Here is a 16,562-nt window from a genome sequence, read left to right as displayed (position 1 = left end):
TTGTTTGATGTATGGGGTATTGACTTCATGGGTCCGTTCCCACCGTCATACTCAAACACTTACATTCTGGTGGCAGTGGACTATGTATCTAAATGGGTAGAAGCAATTGCTACACCCAATAATGATACTAAGACCGTGCTGAAATTCCTCCAGAAACACATCTTCAACAGGTTTGGTGTTCCCAGAGTACTAATTAGTGATGGGGGCACTCATTTCTGCAATAAACAGTTGTACTCTGCTATGGTCCGATATGGAATTAGCCACAAAGTAGCAACTCCGTATCATCCACAGACAAATGGGCAAGCTGAAGTCTCTAACAGAGAGCTAAAAAGAATTATGGAACGGACTGTAATTGCCCGTAGAAAGGATTGGGAAAAGAGCTTAGAGGATAATCTGTGGGCATATAGAACAGCATTCAAGACTCCTATAGGAACCTCTCCATACCAACTTGTGTATGGCAAGGCCTGTCATCTGCCCGTGGAACTGGAACATAAAGCCTACTGGGCAACCAGATTCCTAAACCTGGATGCTAAATTAGCTGGTGAAAAAAGATTACTCCAGCTAAATGAGCTAGATGAATTTAGACTCAATGCCTTTGAAAATGCAAAAATCTATAAGGAAAAGGCAAAGAAATGGCATGACAAGAAGTTGTCATCCAGAGTCTTTGAGCCAGGACAAAAAGTTCTGCTTTTCAACTCTAGGCTCAGACTATTCCCAGGAAAACTTAAATTCCGGTGGAGGAGTCCGTATGTGATTACAAGAGTGTCACCATACGGATATGTTGAGCTTCAGGATGTTGATTCTGACAAAAAGTTCATTGTTAATGGACAGAGGATCAAACATTATCTTGAAAGCAATTTTGAGCAAGAATGCTCAAAACTGAGGCTTGAATGATTCTCAGTGAAAGTCCAGCTAAAGACAATAAAGAAGCGCTTGCTGGGAGGCAACCCAGTCATTAGCAGGTTATCCGTTTTGTTTAATAAAAGTTTGATACATATTCTCAAAGGGCGATCATCAAAATTGAAGGAATTCACAGAGTTACAGAAGGATTCAGTGCAAAAAGCAGAGAAAAGGAACTTGCTGGCGAAAAAATGCCAGTAAAGGGTACTCTGGGCGTTAAACGCCAGAATGGGCACCATTCTGGGCGTTTAACGCCAGTAAAGGTGCCATTTTGGGCGTTAAACGCCAGAATGGGCACCATTCTGGGCGTTTAACACCAGGTGTGCAGCATCCTGGGCGTTTAGCAAAACGCCCAGTGATGAAGGGGTTTCTGGCGTTTAACGCCAGTCAGGGTACCTGGCTGGGCGTTAAACGCCCAAATTGGCCAACATTTGGGCGTTAAACGCCAGAATGGATACCATTCTGGGCGTTTAACGCCAGAAAGGTGGGGGACAGATATTTTGCTTTCCACTTCAAATTTTTTCAAACTTTCCTGTTTTGATCCATAATTTTCTACATAAACACATTTCAGACTTTCATTATTCACCTTCAAATTTTCAAAATTAAAATCATTCTTCAAATATCTCTCAAATTCTTTCCATATCTTCTCAAATCTCCTTCAAAATTTTCGAAATCTCTCTCCCTTATAAATATATGTTTGGCCACACCCCCCTTCTCCACCATTCGAATTTGCTCTCTTTCTCTCTCTCCTCCTTCCTTTCTTTTGCTTGAGGACAAGCAAACCTCTAAGTTTGGTGTGTTTTTCCGTGATCACTAAGCTAAGGCTCATCAAGATCATGGCCCCCAAAGGAAAACAAACCAATTCAAGAGGCAAAAAGGAGAATGCTCCAAAAGACCTTTGGAGTCAAGAGAGGTTCTTAACTAAAGAACATGCAGACCATTATCACAAAATAATGGGTCTAAGGTCAGTGATCCCGGAAGTTAAATTTGATCTAAAAGAAGATGAATATCCGGAGATCCAAGAGCAAATTCAAAACAGAGGATGGGAAGTTTTAACCAACCCTGAGACAAAGGTTGGAAAAAATATGGTTCAGGAATTCTACTCAAATCTGTGGCTGACAGATAAGCAGAGAATGACTGGAACCGCTTTTCATACCTACAGAACCATAGTCAGAGGGAGAATTATTTACTTCCATCTGGACAAAATAAGAGAGGTCTTCAAATTACCTCAACTACAAGATGATCCTGAATCCTTTAATAGGAGAATGGTGAGAGTAGATAAGGGATTGGATCAAGTTCTAGAGGACATATGCCTCCCTGGAACCAAGTGGATGACCAATTCAAAAGGTGTCCCAAACCAACTCAAGAGGGGAGATCTCAAACCAGTTGCAAGAGGCTGGTTGGACTTCATAGGGCGTTCTATCTTGCCCACTAGCAACCGTTCTGAGGTTACTATCAAGAGAGCAGTGATGATTCATTGCATTATGCTGGGAAAAGAAGTGGAGATTCATCATCTGATTGCTTGTGAGATTTACACAATTGCAAACAAGAACTCCACTGAAGCCAAACTAGCTTACCCAAGCTTAATCTCTTTGCTATGTAAAGATGCTGAGGTGAGGATGGGAGTAGATGAATTCATCCCAATTGAGCACCCAATCACCAAAAGGTCAATGGAAGGACAAATGCAAGATAACTCTATCAAAAGGAGGGCGCAGGAGTTCCTCCCTGAACTTCCTGAAATTGACTACTGGACTCGTCTAGAAACATCTGTTGCCAAGCTGCAAGAAGCTATGGAACAAATTAAGGAAGAACAGCAGAATCAAAACTGCATGCTCTGTAAATTGCTGAAGGAACAAGAGAAGCAAGGGCGTGAGCTACAGGAGCTGAAGCGCCAAAAGCTCTCCCTTGAAGGGTCAAATACCCCACAAGTTGAGGGAGCATCCACTTCTCAAGATCAAGGTTGTTGAGTTCTAACTCTGTGATAATCCCTATCATTAGGAGTCTATTTTAGAGTAATTTAAATTTTGTTTTCTATTACTATTAGTCTTATCTTATATCTATTTCTGAGTCTTGTTCTTAATTCATGATTAATAAAATTTAAGGTTCATGTCTTAAAGCTATAAATGTCCTATGAATCCATCACCTTTCTTAAATAAAAAATGCTCTAATCACAAAAGAACAAGAAATACAGGATTTCGAATTCATCTCTGAAACTAGTTGAATTAGTTTGATGTGGTGACAATAATTTTTGTTTTCTGAATGAATGCTTGAACAGTGCATATGTCTTTTGAATTTGTTGATTAAAGAATGTTAAACTTGTTGGCTCTTGAAAGAATGATGGAAAAGGAAAAATGTTGTTGAGGATCTGAAAAATCATCAAATTGATTCTTGAAGCAAGAAAAAGCAATCAAAAAAAAATTATTATTATTTTTAAGTGATCCAAGGCAAAAAGAGTGTGCTTAAGAACCCTGGACACATCTGATTGGGGACTCTAGCAAAGCTGAGTCACAATCTGAAAAGGTTCACCCAGTCATGTGTCTGTGGCATGAATGTATCCGGTGGTAATATTGGAAGACAGAGTGCTTTGGACCACAGCCAAGACTCATAAAGTAGCTATGTTCAAGAATCATCATACTTAACTAGGAGAATCAATAACACTATCTGAGTTCTGAGTTCCTATAGATGCCAATCATTCTAATCTTCAAAGGATAAAGTGAGATGCCAAAACTGTTCAGAAGCAAAAAGTCACTAGTCCCGCTCATCAAATTGGAGCTAAGTTTCTTTGATATTTTGGAGTCTATAGTATATTCTCTTCTTTTTATTCTATTTTGATTTTCAGTTGCTTGGGGACAAGCAACAATTTAAGTTTGGTGTTGTGATGAGCGGATAATTTATACGCTTTTTGGCATTGTTTTTAGTATGTTTTGAGTATATTTTAGTTAGTTTTTATTACATTTTTATTAGTTTTTAGTTAAAATTCACTTTTCTGGGCTTTACTATGAGTTTGTGTATTTTTCTGTGATTTCAGGTATTTTCTGGCTGAAATTGAGGGACCTGAGCAAAAATCTGATTTAGAGGCTGAAAAGGACTGCAGATGCTGTTGGATTCTGACCTCCCTGCACTTGAAGTGGATTTTCTGGAGCTACAGAAGCCCAATTGGCGCGCTCTTAATTGCGTTGGAAAGTAGACATCCTGAGCTTTCCAGAAATGTATAATAGTCCATACTTTGCTCGAGATTTGATGGCCCAAACCGGCGTTGAAAATCAGCTTCAGAATTCCCGGCGTTTAACGCCGGAACTGGCACAAAAATTGGAGTTAAACGCCCAAACTGGCATAAAAGCTGGCGTTTAACTCCAGAAAAAGTCTCTACACATGAAAGCTTCAATGCTCAGCCCAAGCACACACCAAGTGGACCCCGAAAGTGGATTTTTACGTCATTTACTCATTTCTGTATACCCTAGGTTACTAGTTCACTATTAATAGGATCTTTTGACATTGTATCTTTACCTCATGACACTTTGACACTTTACACGTTTCTTATTGTATCTTCTACGGCATGAGTCTCTAAACCCCATGGTTGGGGGTGAGGAGCTCTACTGTGTCTTGATGGATTAATGCAATTACTACTGTTTTTCATTCAATCACACTTGCTTCTATTCTAAGATATCACTTGTTCCTCAACTTGATGAATATGATGATCCGTGACACTCATCATCATTCTCACCTATGAACGTGTGCCTGACAACCACCTCCGTTCTATCTTAGATTGAGTGGATATCTCTTGGATCCCTTAATCGGAATCTTCGTGGTATAAGCTAGAATTGATGGCGGCATTCAAGAGAATCCGGAAGGTCTAAACCTTGTCTGTGGTATTCTGAGTAGGATTCAAGGCTTGAATGACTGTGACGAGCTTCAAACTTTTGAAGGCTGGGCGTTAGTGACAGACGCAAAAGAATCAATGGATTCTATTCCAACCTGATTGAGAACCGACAGATGATTAGCCGTGCTGTGACAAAGCGCGTTGAACATTTTCACTGAGAGGATGGGAGGTAGCCATTGACAACGGTGAAACCCTACATACAGCTTGCCATGGAAGGAGCCTTGCGTGCTTGAAGAAGAAGACAGTAGGAAAGTAGAGATTCAGAAGATAGAGCATCTCCAAAACCTCAGCCTGTTCTCCATTACTGCAAAACAAGTATTTATTTCATGTTCTTCTACTTTTCACAATTAAACCTGAGATTATTAATATCCTGACTAAGAGTTACAAGATAACCATAGCTTGCTTCAAGCCGACAATCTCCGTGGGATCGACCCTTACTCACGTAAGGTATTACTGGGACGACCTAGTGCACTTGCTGGTTAGTTGTGCGGGATTGCAAAAGTGTGATTGCAATTTCGTGCACCAGTGAGCATCTTTCCTATCTTTTCCTAGTGAATTTGCATCTAATTTGTTGAGTTTAATAAAGAATTAATTATCTTTTAGCCAATATGGATGCTACTTTGAGTCTTTTGCAATTTTGTTTATTTTAGGTAGCATTCGGCGGAATTTGATGGAGTTTCTGCAGCACAAGAATCAAAGAAGATGGCTGTGAGGAGCGACACGCACACGTGCCTGACGCGTGCGCGTGATTTGGAGGTATCCATGGCGATGCGTGCGTGTGACTGACGCATACGCGTGATTTGAAGATTTGCTCAGCGACGCGTACGCGTGACCGACGCGTCCGCGTGACTTGCGAAAAAGACCATCGACGCGTACGTGTGACTGATGCGTACGCGTGACATGCCCACGTGCAGAAAACGCAGAAAAATACTGGGGGCGATTTCTGGACTATTTTGACCCAGTTTCCAGCCCAGAAAACACAGATTAGAAGCTGCAGAATGGATAAAACAAGTGGTCCCCACCCATCAGCTGAAGACTTGTTAATTAATTCGAATTTAAATTCAAATCTTATTTTGAGGAAAAGATACTATTTTTAATTTTAGATAATTAGATTTTAAATTTATTAGGATTAGTTATAAATAAGAATTTAGATGCCATCAGATTGGAACTCTGTACATTTTACCAGAATCCTTATTTTCTTCTCTGAACCATGAGCAACTAATCATTTATTGTTAAGGTTAGGAGCTCTGTCTATTTGTATGGATTGATTCGTTTGATCTTTCTAATTTAATCCATTTGATTTATATTTCAATAATTGTTTTCGTTCTTTATTTTATGAATTTGGGTGGAACGAAAGTATGACCCATGTTCTAATTGAGTTCTTGTAAAACTTGGAAAAGCTCTTTACTTGAACAACAGCTTGAAAACATATTATCCTGAATTTCTAATTGTTTGTATTTAACGGGATACGTGACATATAATCCCCTTATTTTTGGATAATTAGGATTCTTGTGGCATATAAACTGGAATTTGATCATTACCTTATAATTGGATTTAATTGACCAAGGAATTGGCAGTTAATGAATTTTAGAGGAGACTAGGAAGGTCTAAGGAATTAGGGTCTAGTCACATATAGTTTGCCATGAATTAAATCTTGCATGATTAAAATAGTTAGTAAGAAATATCAATCCGAAAAAATAGATAACTGCGAAGCCTTAACTGTTTTCTCTATATTTTATTCCCAACTCATTGCTGCTTGCTTTCTGAAATTCTTAATTTACTGTTTAATGCTCTTTGAACATTCAAACACTCTTTTCTGTTTGTCTAACTAAGCCAATCACTTAACCATTGTTGCTTAGTCCATCAATTCTCGTGGGATCGACCCTTGCTCACGTAAGGTATTAGTTGGTACGATCCGGTGTACTTGCCGGTTAGTCTGTGTGGGTTATAAAACACCGCACCAGGAGTGTAGATGTCCAACAGTCCCAACTTGTGGTGAAGTGTTGAGAAAACAACAGGGGACAGTGGCTTTGTCAACAAGTCAGCTACTTGTTCTTTGGTCGAGATAGGCATCAAATGAATGAGTCCCTCCATGAGCTTGTCGCGTACCACATGGCAATCCACCTCAATATGCTTGGTTCTTTCATGAAAAACTGGATTGGATGCAATGTGGATGGCTGATTGACTATCACAAAAGATGCTGATGGGTTCAGTTAGAGGCATTCTAAGGTCCTTCATCAAGTATCCCAGCCAGATAGCTTCTTTGGTGGCTATAGCTAAGGCTCTATATTCAGCCTCAGAGGAGCTGCATGAAACAGTATTCCGATTCTTACTTTTCTAAGAGATCAAAGAAGACCCAAGAAAAAAATAATAGGCAGAAGTTGAACGTCGTGTGTCTGGACAAGCTGCCCAGTCAGAATCAGAGAAACCTGTGATGCACAAATCAGTAGAAGTGGGAAAGAATAATCCCTGAGCAGGTGCAGCTTTCAGGTATCGCAAGATTCGATGAGCGGTGTATAGATGCAAGCTTGTCACTTTGTCTAAGTACTGGCTAAGCCGACTAATAGCATAGCTAATGTCTGGTCGTGTGTTGGTCAAATATAACAATTTACCAACTATCTTCCGATATTCAGTTGAATCAGACAGAGGAGTTTCACTATCCTTGCTCAACTTCACACTATAATCCATAGGTGTGGAGATTGGTTTGCAATCGGCAAAGCCATAGTCAGTAAGCATGTCCGCAACATACTTCATTTGGTACAACGCAATCCCTTTATCTGAACGCGCTACTTCCAATCCGAGGAAGAATTTCAAGTCCCCAATATCCTTGATTTTGAACAGATCATCTAGGACACTTTTGATTTTGTTGATCTCAAGAATGTCATCTCCGACCAGTACTAAATCGTCCACATAAACTAAGACTGCGGTAAAATCAGTTTCACATTGTTTGGTGAAGAGGCTATAATCAGGATGGCACTGCTTGTACCCCAGCTCTAATAAAATAGATTTGAGCTTGTTATTCCATTGTCTACTGGCCTGCTTGAGTTCATAAAGCGACTTCTCTAGCTTGAACACTTGTCCCTTGCCAACATTCAGCCCTGGTGGAGCAACCATATACACCTCTTCATCAAGATCTCCATGAAGAAACGCAGTGTTCACATCTATTTGCTTCAGGTACCAATTTTTGCTGCTGCCAATCCAAGTACCATTCGAAGGCTTGTGAGCTTTAGAACTAGACTAAAGGTGTCTCTGTAATCAATGTCAGGGACTTGTGTGTAGCCCTTGGCAACAAGACGTGCCTTATGGCGTTCTACAGATCCTTCAGGGTTGTATTTCACCTTGAAAACCCACTTGCATCCTATAGGTTTCTTCCCAGGTGGTAAAGAGGTGATCTTCCAAGTCTTGCTTTCATCAAATGAATCAAGTTCAGATTTAATAGCCTTTTTCCAACAAGGTTGAGACATAGCCTCCTTATAATGCTTGGGCTCAGTATTTATGGATAATGCAATCGAAAATGCTCTATGATTTTTAGAAAGTTTCTCATATGACAAAGAATTAGATAGAGGATACTTACAGTGGGTATTGACGGAACAGACGGGCTTGGTGGTGAGATTTAAGCACTAACAGTCTTGTAGATAAGAAGGAGGTCTTCTTATTCTCGAGGTCCTTCTTTGCACATTCTGCTTAGCAATAGGTACTGTAGGACTTATCTCATTACTAGTGTTAGTGTTAGAGATAGTAAGTGGTGGTGAATTGTGAGAAGGCTTAATTGGTATTGAGTTTGCATTAAGAAAAATGTCATTATGTGAAGACTGACCAGTGAGGTCATGCTCCTTTTGGTGTGACTCAAGATTAGCTAGACTTTGGTGTGTTTGAGGTTGAAAAATGTCATATGAAAAGGGGTCAATACTCATGGATTGTTGCTGATTAGATGCAGTTGTAGTTAAGGAGTTAGTTTCAATAGAAAAGAAAAAGTGATCTTCATAAAAATGTACATGTCTTGAAACAAAAATTTGTCTAGTTTTTAAATCCATGAGTACATAGTCTTTAACACCCTCCCTAAATCCTAAAAATATTGATTTTCGAGCTCTCGAATCAAGTTTTGATCTATTTGAGGTGATGGTGCTAGCATAAGCTAAGCAACCGAAAACTCTAAGGGTTGAGAAATCAGGGGTGGTGTTATGCAAGATTTGAAATGGTGATTGATTGTTTAGAAAAGTGCTTGGAACCCGATTTATGACATAAACTACATGAAGGATGCAAAATTCCAAAAACATTTTAGGATTCCAGATTAAAAGAACAAACTTCTTGTGGCAGATAGAATATGTTGATGCTTTCACTCAATAATTCCATTTTGTTGAGGGGTCTCAACACAAGAAGTTTGGTGTATTATTCCTATTTCAGCATAATAAGTTTTCATTGAAAATTCCAGCCCATTATCTGTTCTAATGTACTTTACTTGGCTGCTGAACTGAGTTTTTGTAAATTGAACAAAATTTTTTACTATTGTGCTAGCTTCAGCTTTGGTTTTTATTAGATGAGTCCAAGTGAATCTGGATTTGTCATCTACTATTGTTAGAAAGTATTTATGGCCAGCAATTGAGGGAATTGCAAAAGGGCCCCAAATATCAATATGAAGAAGTTCAAATATGCTTGCTGAAATAGTATTGCTATTTGAAAAACTCAATTTCTTTTACTTTTAAAAATGGCATGTATCACATGGATCAATTTTTGTATTACAATCTATAAAAGAAAAAACATATCTCATTACATGGAGTTTTTCAAAAGGTAAATGTCCTAACCGAAAATGTCAAATGTTTATTCCTTTTATTTCTGACTTTGGCAAGGTAAGAATGCTTGTTGTTTGTGCAAAGTTAGGCCTCACTGCTTTTTTGTTCAGTTTGTAAAGTCCCCCACAAGCTCTAGCTACTCCAATCACTTTCTCCGAGTTGGTATCCTGTATCTTACATTTTTGGTCATCGAAATTCATATGACAATGTAAATGTGATGTGGCCTTAGAAACAGAAATCAGCTTGAAATTAAAAGAGGGAATGTATAATGCATCAACAAGGTAAAGTTCATTTGTGAATATGATAGTTTCAGCAATTTTGCTAATGGCTAATGCACCATTAGGCAATTTTACAAGGATTGGAGCTATCTCATGATATGTATGAAAGTCATTGAGTGAGTAAGAGACATGGTCAGTTGCCCCCGTGTCCGTTACCCATGATGCAAATTTCTTATTTGAAACATTTAATGCGAGAATATTTGATGTGAAATGCATAATGTGTACCAACTTACCTAGATGAGGTGTTGGCAAAGGCTCTTTGTGAGGATCAGCACTATGACTTGGTTTCTGCTCTTCCTTGCTGAGAAGTGCTAATAAGGCTGATTTTTGTTCAGGTGTAAAATCAAGACTTGTTACATCACCATCCTGTCCACTGTAAGGGTTTCTGAGATTCTCATTGCTTCCCTCAGAGTCAAATTCAGTTGCACTTATGTTGGTGAATGCTGTATTATATCTTTGCTTAAGATGTGGTGGCAATCCATGCTTTTTGTAGCATGTATCAACAAAATGTCCTATCTTGCCATAATGTGAGCATTGCATCTTGCCTCTACCTCCCTGTCCTCTTTCAAAGCCTGGATTTTTGCCTTCTCTGCCCCTCCCTCTCCCTCTGCCTTGAAAGGCCTCTGCAGTGTTCAAGAGAGTGGCAGGTTGAGTGATTGTCTGAGCTATCAATTTTGGTTCTGAGACAAAATCGAAGCTTTGAAATTGTCTCTCTTGCTGTGTGAGAAGACAGAAAACAATGTTGATATTTGGGAGTGGATCCATAAGCATGACTTGTGACCTAACCCCAGCATATTGTTCATTCAATCCTCTAATAAGAAATCAAGTAACCTGATCTTCAGTTCTAAAGTCCCTTATGACTCCCAGTCCACAACTGCAATTTCTTCCACACTCACACGAAGGAATTGCTTTAAAGCTGTCCAGATCCTCCCATATCGTCTTCAATTTTTTGAAGTACACGGTCACACTCATTTCTCTCTACTTAGTTGCATATAGTTCTTCTTGTAGCTCAGCAATTCGGAAGCAGTCACCTTGGTAGTACCTATGTTTTAGGTTTTCCCAAAGATCCCGTGCTATGGTGTTCCAGCTCACACTTTTGGCAATGTCAGGTTCTAGTGAACGATTGATCCACCCAACTACATATGTATTACATAATTCCCATGCCTCAAATAGGGGATCGTGCTTTTCTGGCTTATCTAAGCTACCATCAATAAACCTAAGTTTGTTCTTTGATTTCAGAGCAAGATTCATAGCTCTACTCCAATCTCCATAGTTCCTTCCATTCAGAATTTCATGAGCTATGCATATACCTGAATTTTTGGAGGGATGTAAGTAAAAGGGACTCGCAGGATCTTGGCTTGGTCCTCCATTACTTTTGTTTATGTGCACTTGAATTGCAGAAAATTGATTCAAAAAGACTGAAATTCCCTAAGGATCGAGGTTCTCCAATGGTGATCGTGCTTCTGGTTGTGCGATTCCGCGAGCTGGTTCCATCACTGCACGCTAACTAGCGATTCAAAACTTGTGTCTTTGATTATCAAGTTTCAATGATTAAGTCCCTTCTTCAATCTCAATCCCTAGAACACTCTTCCATCTCCACGCTCACCGCACCATGTTAAAGGGTGAGTGAAGCTGAGAGAGAGAGAGTTTATGAACAGCGGAAATTAAGAGAAAAAATAGAATTAGCATAAACTCAATCTATAGTGAAAGAACTCAAGTTACTATCACTACAGCAACAAGTTTATATAGTGCTAGTTCAATTCTAACTAACCACTTCCAGCTGGCAATAATAATAACAAACTTAGTAACTAATTTACTTAAGTTATATTCCGTTGTGTGTTGATGTATTGTATGTATATGGGTCTGCACAAGGTTCTCTATCAAGTAACAATTATTAATAAATTAATTACGATTTAATTATTATTTAAATAATTAATATAAATAATTAATTATTAAATAAAAATATAATTATTTAATATAATTAATTAAAATTTATATAATTATTTATTTAAATAATAACTTGCCATTTGGCAAGTTATTATTGGTCATCCTAAGTCCCCATTCAAAGGGACTCATTCCTCTTGAAAATCGTGTGGGGACCTTTTCTACTTTCCTCCAACAGTTAGGAACTCTCTTTGTCAGAAAAAGTGGTATTGGCACTCAAGCGTTGGAGTTGCTCTAAGAATCTTATATGTGGTCGAAACTTCGATACGTGAGGAAACAGCTCCAGCTCACTCGATCGTGAAACATGTAGAACATAATGAGCATGTATGTATTTGAATGATTGATTTTTTTTTTCAGTTATGCAAATTTTTAATAAATAGTAGTTGGTTCGATATTAATATTTAGGAGCAAAATCTGTTTTTTTTAGTATTAGTTTTTAATTGTGCAACAAAAATTTTGTTTTTTAGACAAATAAAAAAAGAAAGAACTTGAAATAAAAAATAAAATTAAAAGGTTTAGGATAAAACAAATATATGTTTCAATGCCAGGGGAAGGTGAAAGGCACAAGGCTGTCTTGGTGTAAGTGCCTTCCAATGTGCATGGTATCAGAAAGCTTCCAGGATCTTGAAGCTTTTCTGGTAAGCTTTTTAGAATGACTGCACTGCATTCTTCAGTGAGAAACACTTTTTCAGTTTCTCTCCAATCCTTCTTATGACTTAAGATCTCTTTCATGAACTTAGCATAAGAAGGTATTTGCTCAAGTGCCTCTGCAAAAGGAATCTTTATTTCAAGAGTCCTTAAATAGTCTGCAAAGCGGGCAAATTGTTTATCCTGTTCCGCTTTGCGGAGTTTCTGAGGATAAGGCATCTTGACTTGATATTCTTCAACCTTAGATGCTGCAGGTTTATTCCTTACAGAAGTGGTTGAAGAAGCCTTGTTAGAGGGATTACTGTCAGCACTCTCAGGTGTCTGATCCTCCCTTGGCGTTTGAACGCCAGGAATGGGTGAAGTTTGGGCGTTAAACGCCAACTTCCCTTCCTTTTCTGGCGTTTGAACGCCAGAACTGGGCAAGGAATGGGCGTTTAACGCCAGCTTTCCTTCCCTTTCTGGTGTTTGAACGCCAATATTCCTCTCTGGGCTCTTACTGTCCTCAGAGGGATTTTGAACAGTGGTTTGGTTGTCCTCTGTCACTTGTTCCTTATTTGGCTTTTTGCTCTTTTGAACAGTGTTATTCAAGGTCTTTCCACTCCTCAATTGAACTGCTTGACACTCTTCTGTTATCTGTTTAGATATTTGCTGTTTTGCTTGATTCAACTGTAGTTCTATGCTTTTATTAGCAACTTTAGTTTCATTGAGCATCTCTTTAAATTCTGCTAACTGTTCTGTCATCAGGAGTAGTTGTTGATTAAGCTCCATTACCTGTTCTTGAGGATTAGAGTCAGTGACTACTGTCATGACTTCCTTTTCTGGAGAGAACTCATTGCTAGAGTACAGATATTGGTTTCTAGCAACAGTGTCTATAAGCTCTTGAGCTTCTTCAATTGTCTTTCTCATGTGTATAGATCCACCAGCTGAGTGGTCTAAAGACATCTGAGCTTTTTCTGTAAGCCCATAGTAGAAAATGTCTAACTGTACCCACTCTGAAAACATTTCAGAGGGACATTTTCTTAGCATACCTCTATACCTCTCCCAGGCATTATAAAGGGATTCATGATCCTCTTGTTTAAAGCCTTGGATGTCCAGCCTTAGCTGTGTCATCCTCTTTGGAGGGTAAAAATGATTCAGGAATTTGTCTGATAACTGTTTCCATGTCTTTATGCTTGCTGTAGGTTGGTTATTTAACCACCTTTTAGCTTGATCTTTTACAGCAAATGGAAACAGTAATAGTCTGTAGACATCCTGATCCACCTCTTTATCATATACTGTGTCAGCAATTTGTAAGAACTGTGCCAGAAACTCAGTAGGTTCTTCCTGTGGAAGACCGGAATACTGGCAATTTTGCTGCACTATGATAATGAGTTGAGGATTTAGCTCAAAGCTGCTTGCTTTGATGGGAGGTATACAGATGCTACTCCCATATGCAGCTGTAATGGGGTTAGCATAAGACCCCAGAGTCCTCTTGGACTGATTAATTCCACTTAAGTCCATAATGGACAAAAGGGAAATGAGAATGATTGCAAAGAGATAAATTTTGTTTATTTTTATTTTTTTTTTGAAATAACCGAAAAAAAAATAAAATAAAAAGAAATAAAAAAAATTCGAAAATCAAAAGGGAAAATGAGATCAAAGCAAATTGAGAACTGAATCAATTAGTAAAAAAAAAGATTTTGAAAACAGCAATTAAGAAGATATGATTGAAAAATTTTTATGAAAGAGATTTGATTTTTAAAAAGAGAAAAGAGAAAAACACAAAAGACACCAAACTTAAAATTTTTAGAAAATCAAACACTGAATTTTTCGAAAATTTTAAGAGAAAAACACAAAGAGGACACCAAACTTAGAATTTTTATGAATCAAAAAGGGACTAAGAACATGCAAAAACGAAAATTTAAAAGAAAAACAAAAGCATGCAATTGACACCAAACTTAGAATATGAAACTAGACTCAACTAAAAGACTCTAAACCAACAAAAATAAAACAGTCCTAATCTAAGCAACAAAATAAACCGTCAGTTGTCCAAACTCGAACAATCCCCGGCAACGGCGCCAAAAACTTGGTGCACGAAATTGCAATAACACTTTTGCAATCCCGCACAACTAACCAGCAAGTGCACTGGGTCGTCCAAGTAATACCTTGCGTGAGCAAGGGTCGATCCCACGGAGATTGTCGGCTTGAAGCAAGCTATGGTTATCTTGTAAATCTTAGTCAGGATATCAGAAATTATCAGGATTGATTGTAAGAAGCAAAAGAACATGTAATGGTTACTTGTACTGCAGTAATGGAGAATGGGTTGAGGTTTGGAGATGCTCCATCTTCCGAATCTCTGCTTTCCTACTATCTTCTTCATCAAACACGCATGTCTCCTTCCATGGCAAGCTCGTGTAGGGTCTCACTGTTGTCAGCAGCTACCTCCCATCCGCGCAGTGAAAGCTAATGCACACACTCTGTCACAGTGCTGCCAATCACCGGTTTGGTTCCCTCCCCTACCGGAATAGAATCACTCTTTTGCGTCTGTCACTAATGCCCAGTAGGTTACAGGTTTGAAGCACGTCACAGTCATTCAATCATTGAATCCTACTCAGAATACCACAGACAAGGTTTAGGCCTTCCGGATTCTCTTGAACGCTGCCATCAGGTCCTGCCTATACCACGAAGATTCCGATTAAAGAACCCAAGAGATAACTACTCAATCTAAGATAGAACAGAGGTGGTTGTCAGGCACGTGTTCATGGTTGAGAATGATGATGATTGTCACGGATCATCACATTCATCCGGATTAAGAACAAGTGTTATCTTAGAATGGAAACAAGCATGATTGAATAGGAAACAGTAGTAATTGCATTAATCCATCAAGACACAGCAGAGCTCCTCACCCCCAACCATGGGGTTTAGAGGCTCATACTGTGGAAAGAACGTGTACAAAATGTTATGAGGTCATAAGGTACGGATACAATGTCAAAAGATCCTATAAGTAGTAAACTAGTGTCCTAAGGTTTACAGAATTGAGTAAATGACAGAAAAATCCACTTCCGGGCCCACTTGGTGTGTGCTTGGGCTGAGCAATGAAGGAATTTCGTGTAGAGACCTTTTCTGGAGTTAAACGCCAGCTTCCATGCCAGTTTGGGCGTTTAACTCCAAATTTTATGCCAGTTCCGGCGTTTAACGCTGGAATTTCTGTAGGTGACTTTGAGCGCCGGTTTGGGCCATCAAATCTTGGGCAAAGTATGGACTATTATATATTGCTGGAAAGCCCAGGATGTCTACTTTCCAATGCCGTTGAGAGCGCGCCAATTGGGCTTCTGTAGCTCCAGAAAATCCACTTCGAGTGCAGGGAGGTCAGAATCCAACAGCATCTGCAGTCCTTTTCAGTCTCTGGATCAGATTTTTGCTCAGAACCTTCAATTTCAGTCAGAAAATACCTGAAATCACAGAAAAACACACAAACTCATAGTGAAGTCCAGAAAAGTGAATTTTAATTAAAAACTAATAAAAATATACTAAAAACTAACTAAAAGATACTAGAAACATACTAAAAATAATGCCAAAAAGCATACAAATTATCCGCTCATCACAACACCAAACTTAAATTGTTGCTTGTCCCCAAGCAACTGAAAATCAAAATAGGATAAAAAGAAGAGAATATACTATAGACTCCAAAATATCAAAGAAACACAGCTCCAATTAGATGAGCGGGACTAGTAGCTTTTTGCCTCCGAACAGTTTTGGCATCTCACTCTATCTTTTGAAGTTCAGAATGATTGGCATCTATGAGAACTCAGAACTCAGATAGTGTTATTGATTCTCCTAGTTAAGTATAATGATTCTTGAACATAGCCAGTGTATGAGTCTTGGCTGTGGCCCAAAGCACTCTGTCTTCCAGTATTACCACCGGATACATACATGCCACAGACACATAATTGGGTGAACCTTTTTAGATTGTGACTCAGCTTTGCTAAAGTCCCCAATTAGAGGTGTCCAGGGTTCTTAAGCACACTCTTTTGCCTTGGATCACAACTTTACTTCCTTCTTTTTTTTTCTTTCCCTTTTTTTTTCGAAATTTTTTTTTTCACTGCTTTTCTTGCTTCAAGAATCAATTTGATGATTTTTCAG

The 16,562-nt window shown here is 38.8% G+C and overlaps 1 protein-coding gene across 1 annotated transcript; it reads right to left on the bottom strand.

Moving 5' to 3' along the window:
* Positions 1-9,590: 9,590 nt before the first annotated feature.
* LOC130980565 (uncharacterized) lies at positions 9,591-10,820 on the bottom strand. Its single transcript, XM_057904228.1, has 2 exons — positions 10,680-10,820; positions 9,591-10,565 (listed from the first exon to the last, which is right to left on the bottom strand). The coding sequence occupies exons 1-2, from the start codon at positions 10,818-10,820 to the stop codon at positions 9,591-9,593; spliced, it is 1,116 nt and encodes a 371-aa protein (XP_057760211.1).
* Positions 10,821-16,562: the final 5,742 nt, after the last annotated feature.

The sequence above is a fragment of the Arachis stenosperma genome, chromosome 5 (assembly GCF_014773155.1).
Source record: "Arachis stenosperma cultivar V10309 chromosome 5, arast.V10309.gnm1.PFL2, whole genome shotgun sequence".
NCBI lineage: Eukaryota > Viridiplantae > Streptophyta > Magnoliopsida > Fabales > Fabaceae > Arachis > Arachis stenosperma.
The sequence above is the reverse complement of the archived record's forward strand: the minus strand, read 5'-3'. Positions and strand labels throughout refer to the sequence as shown.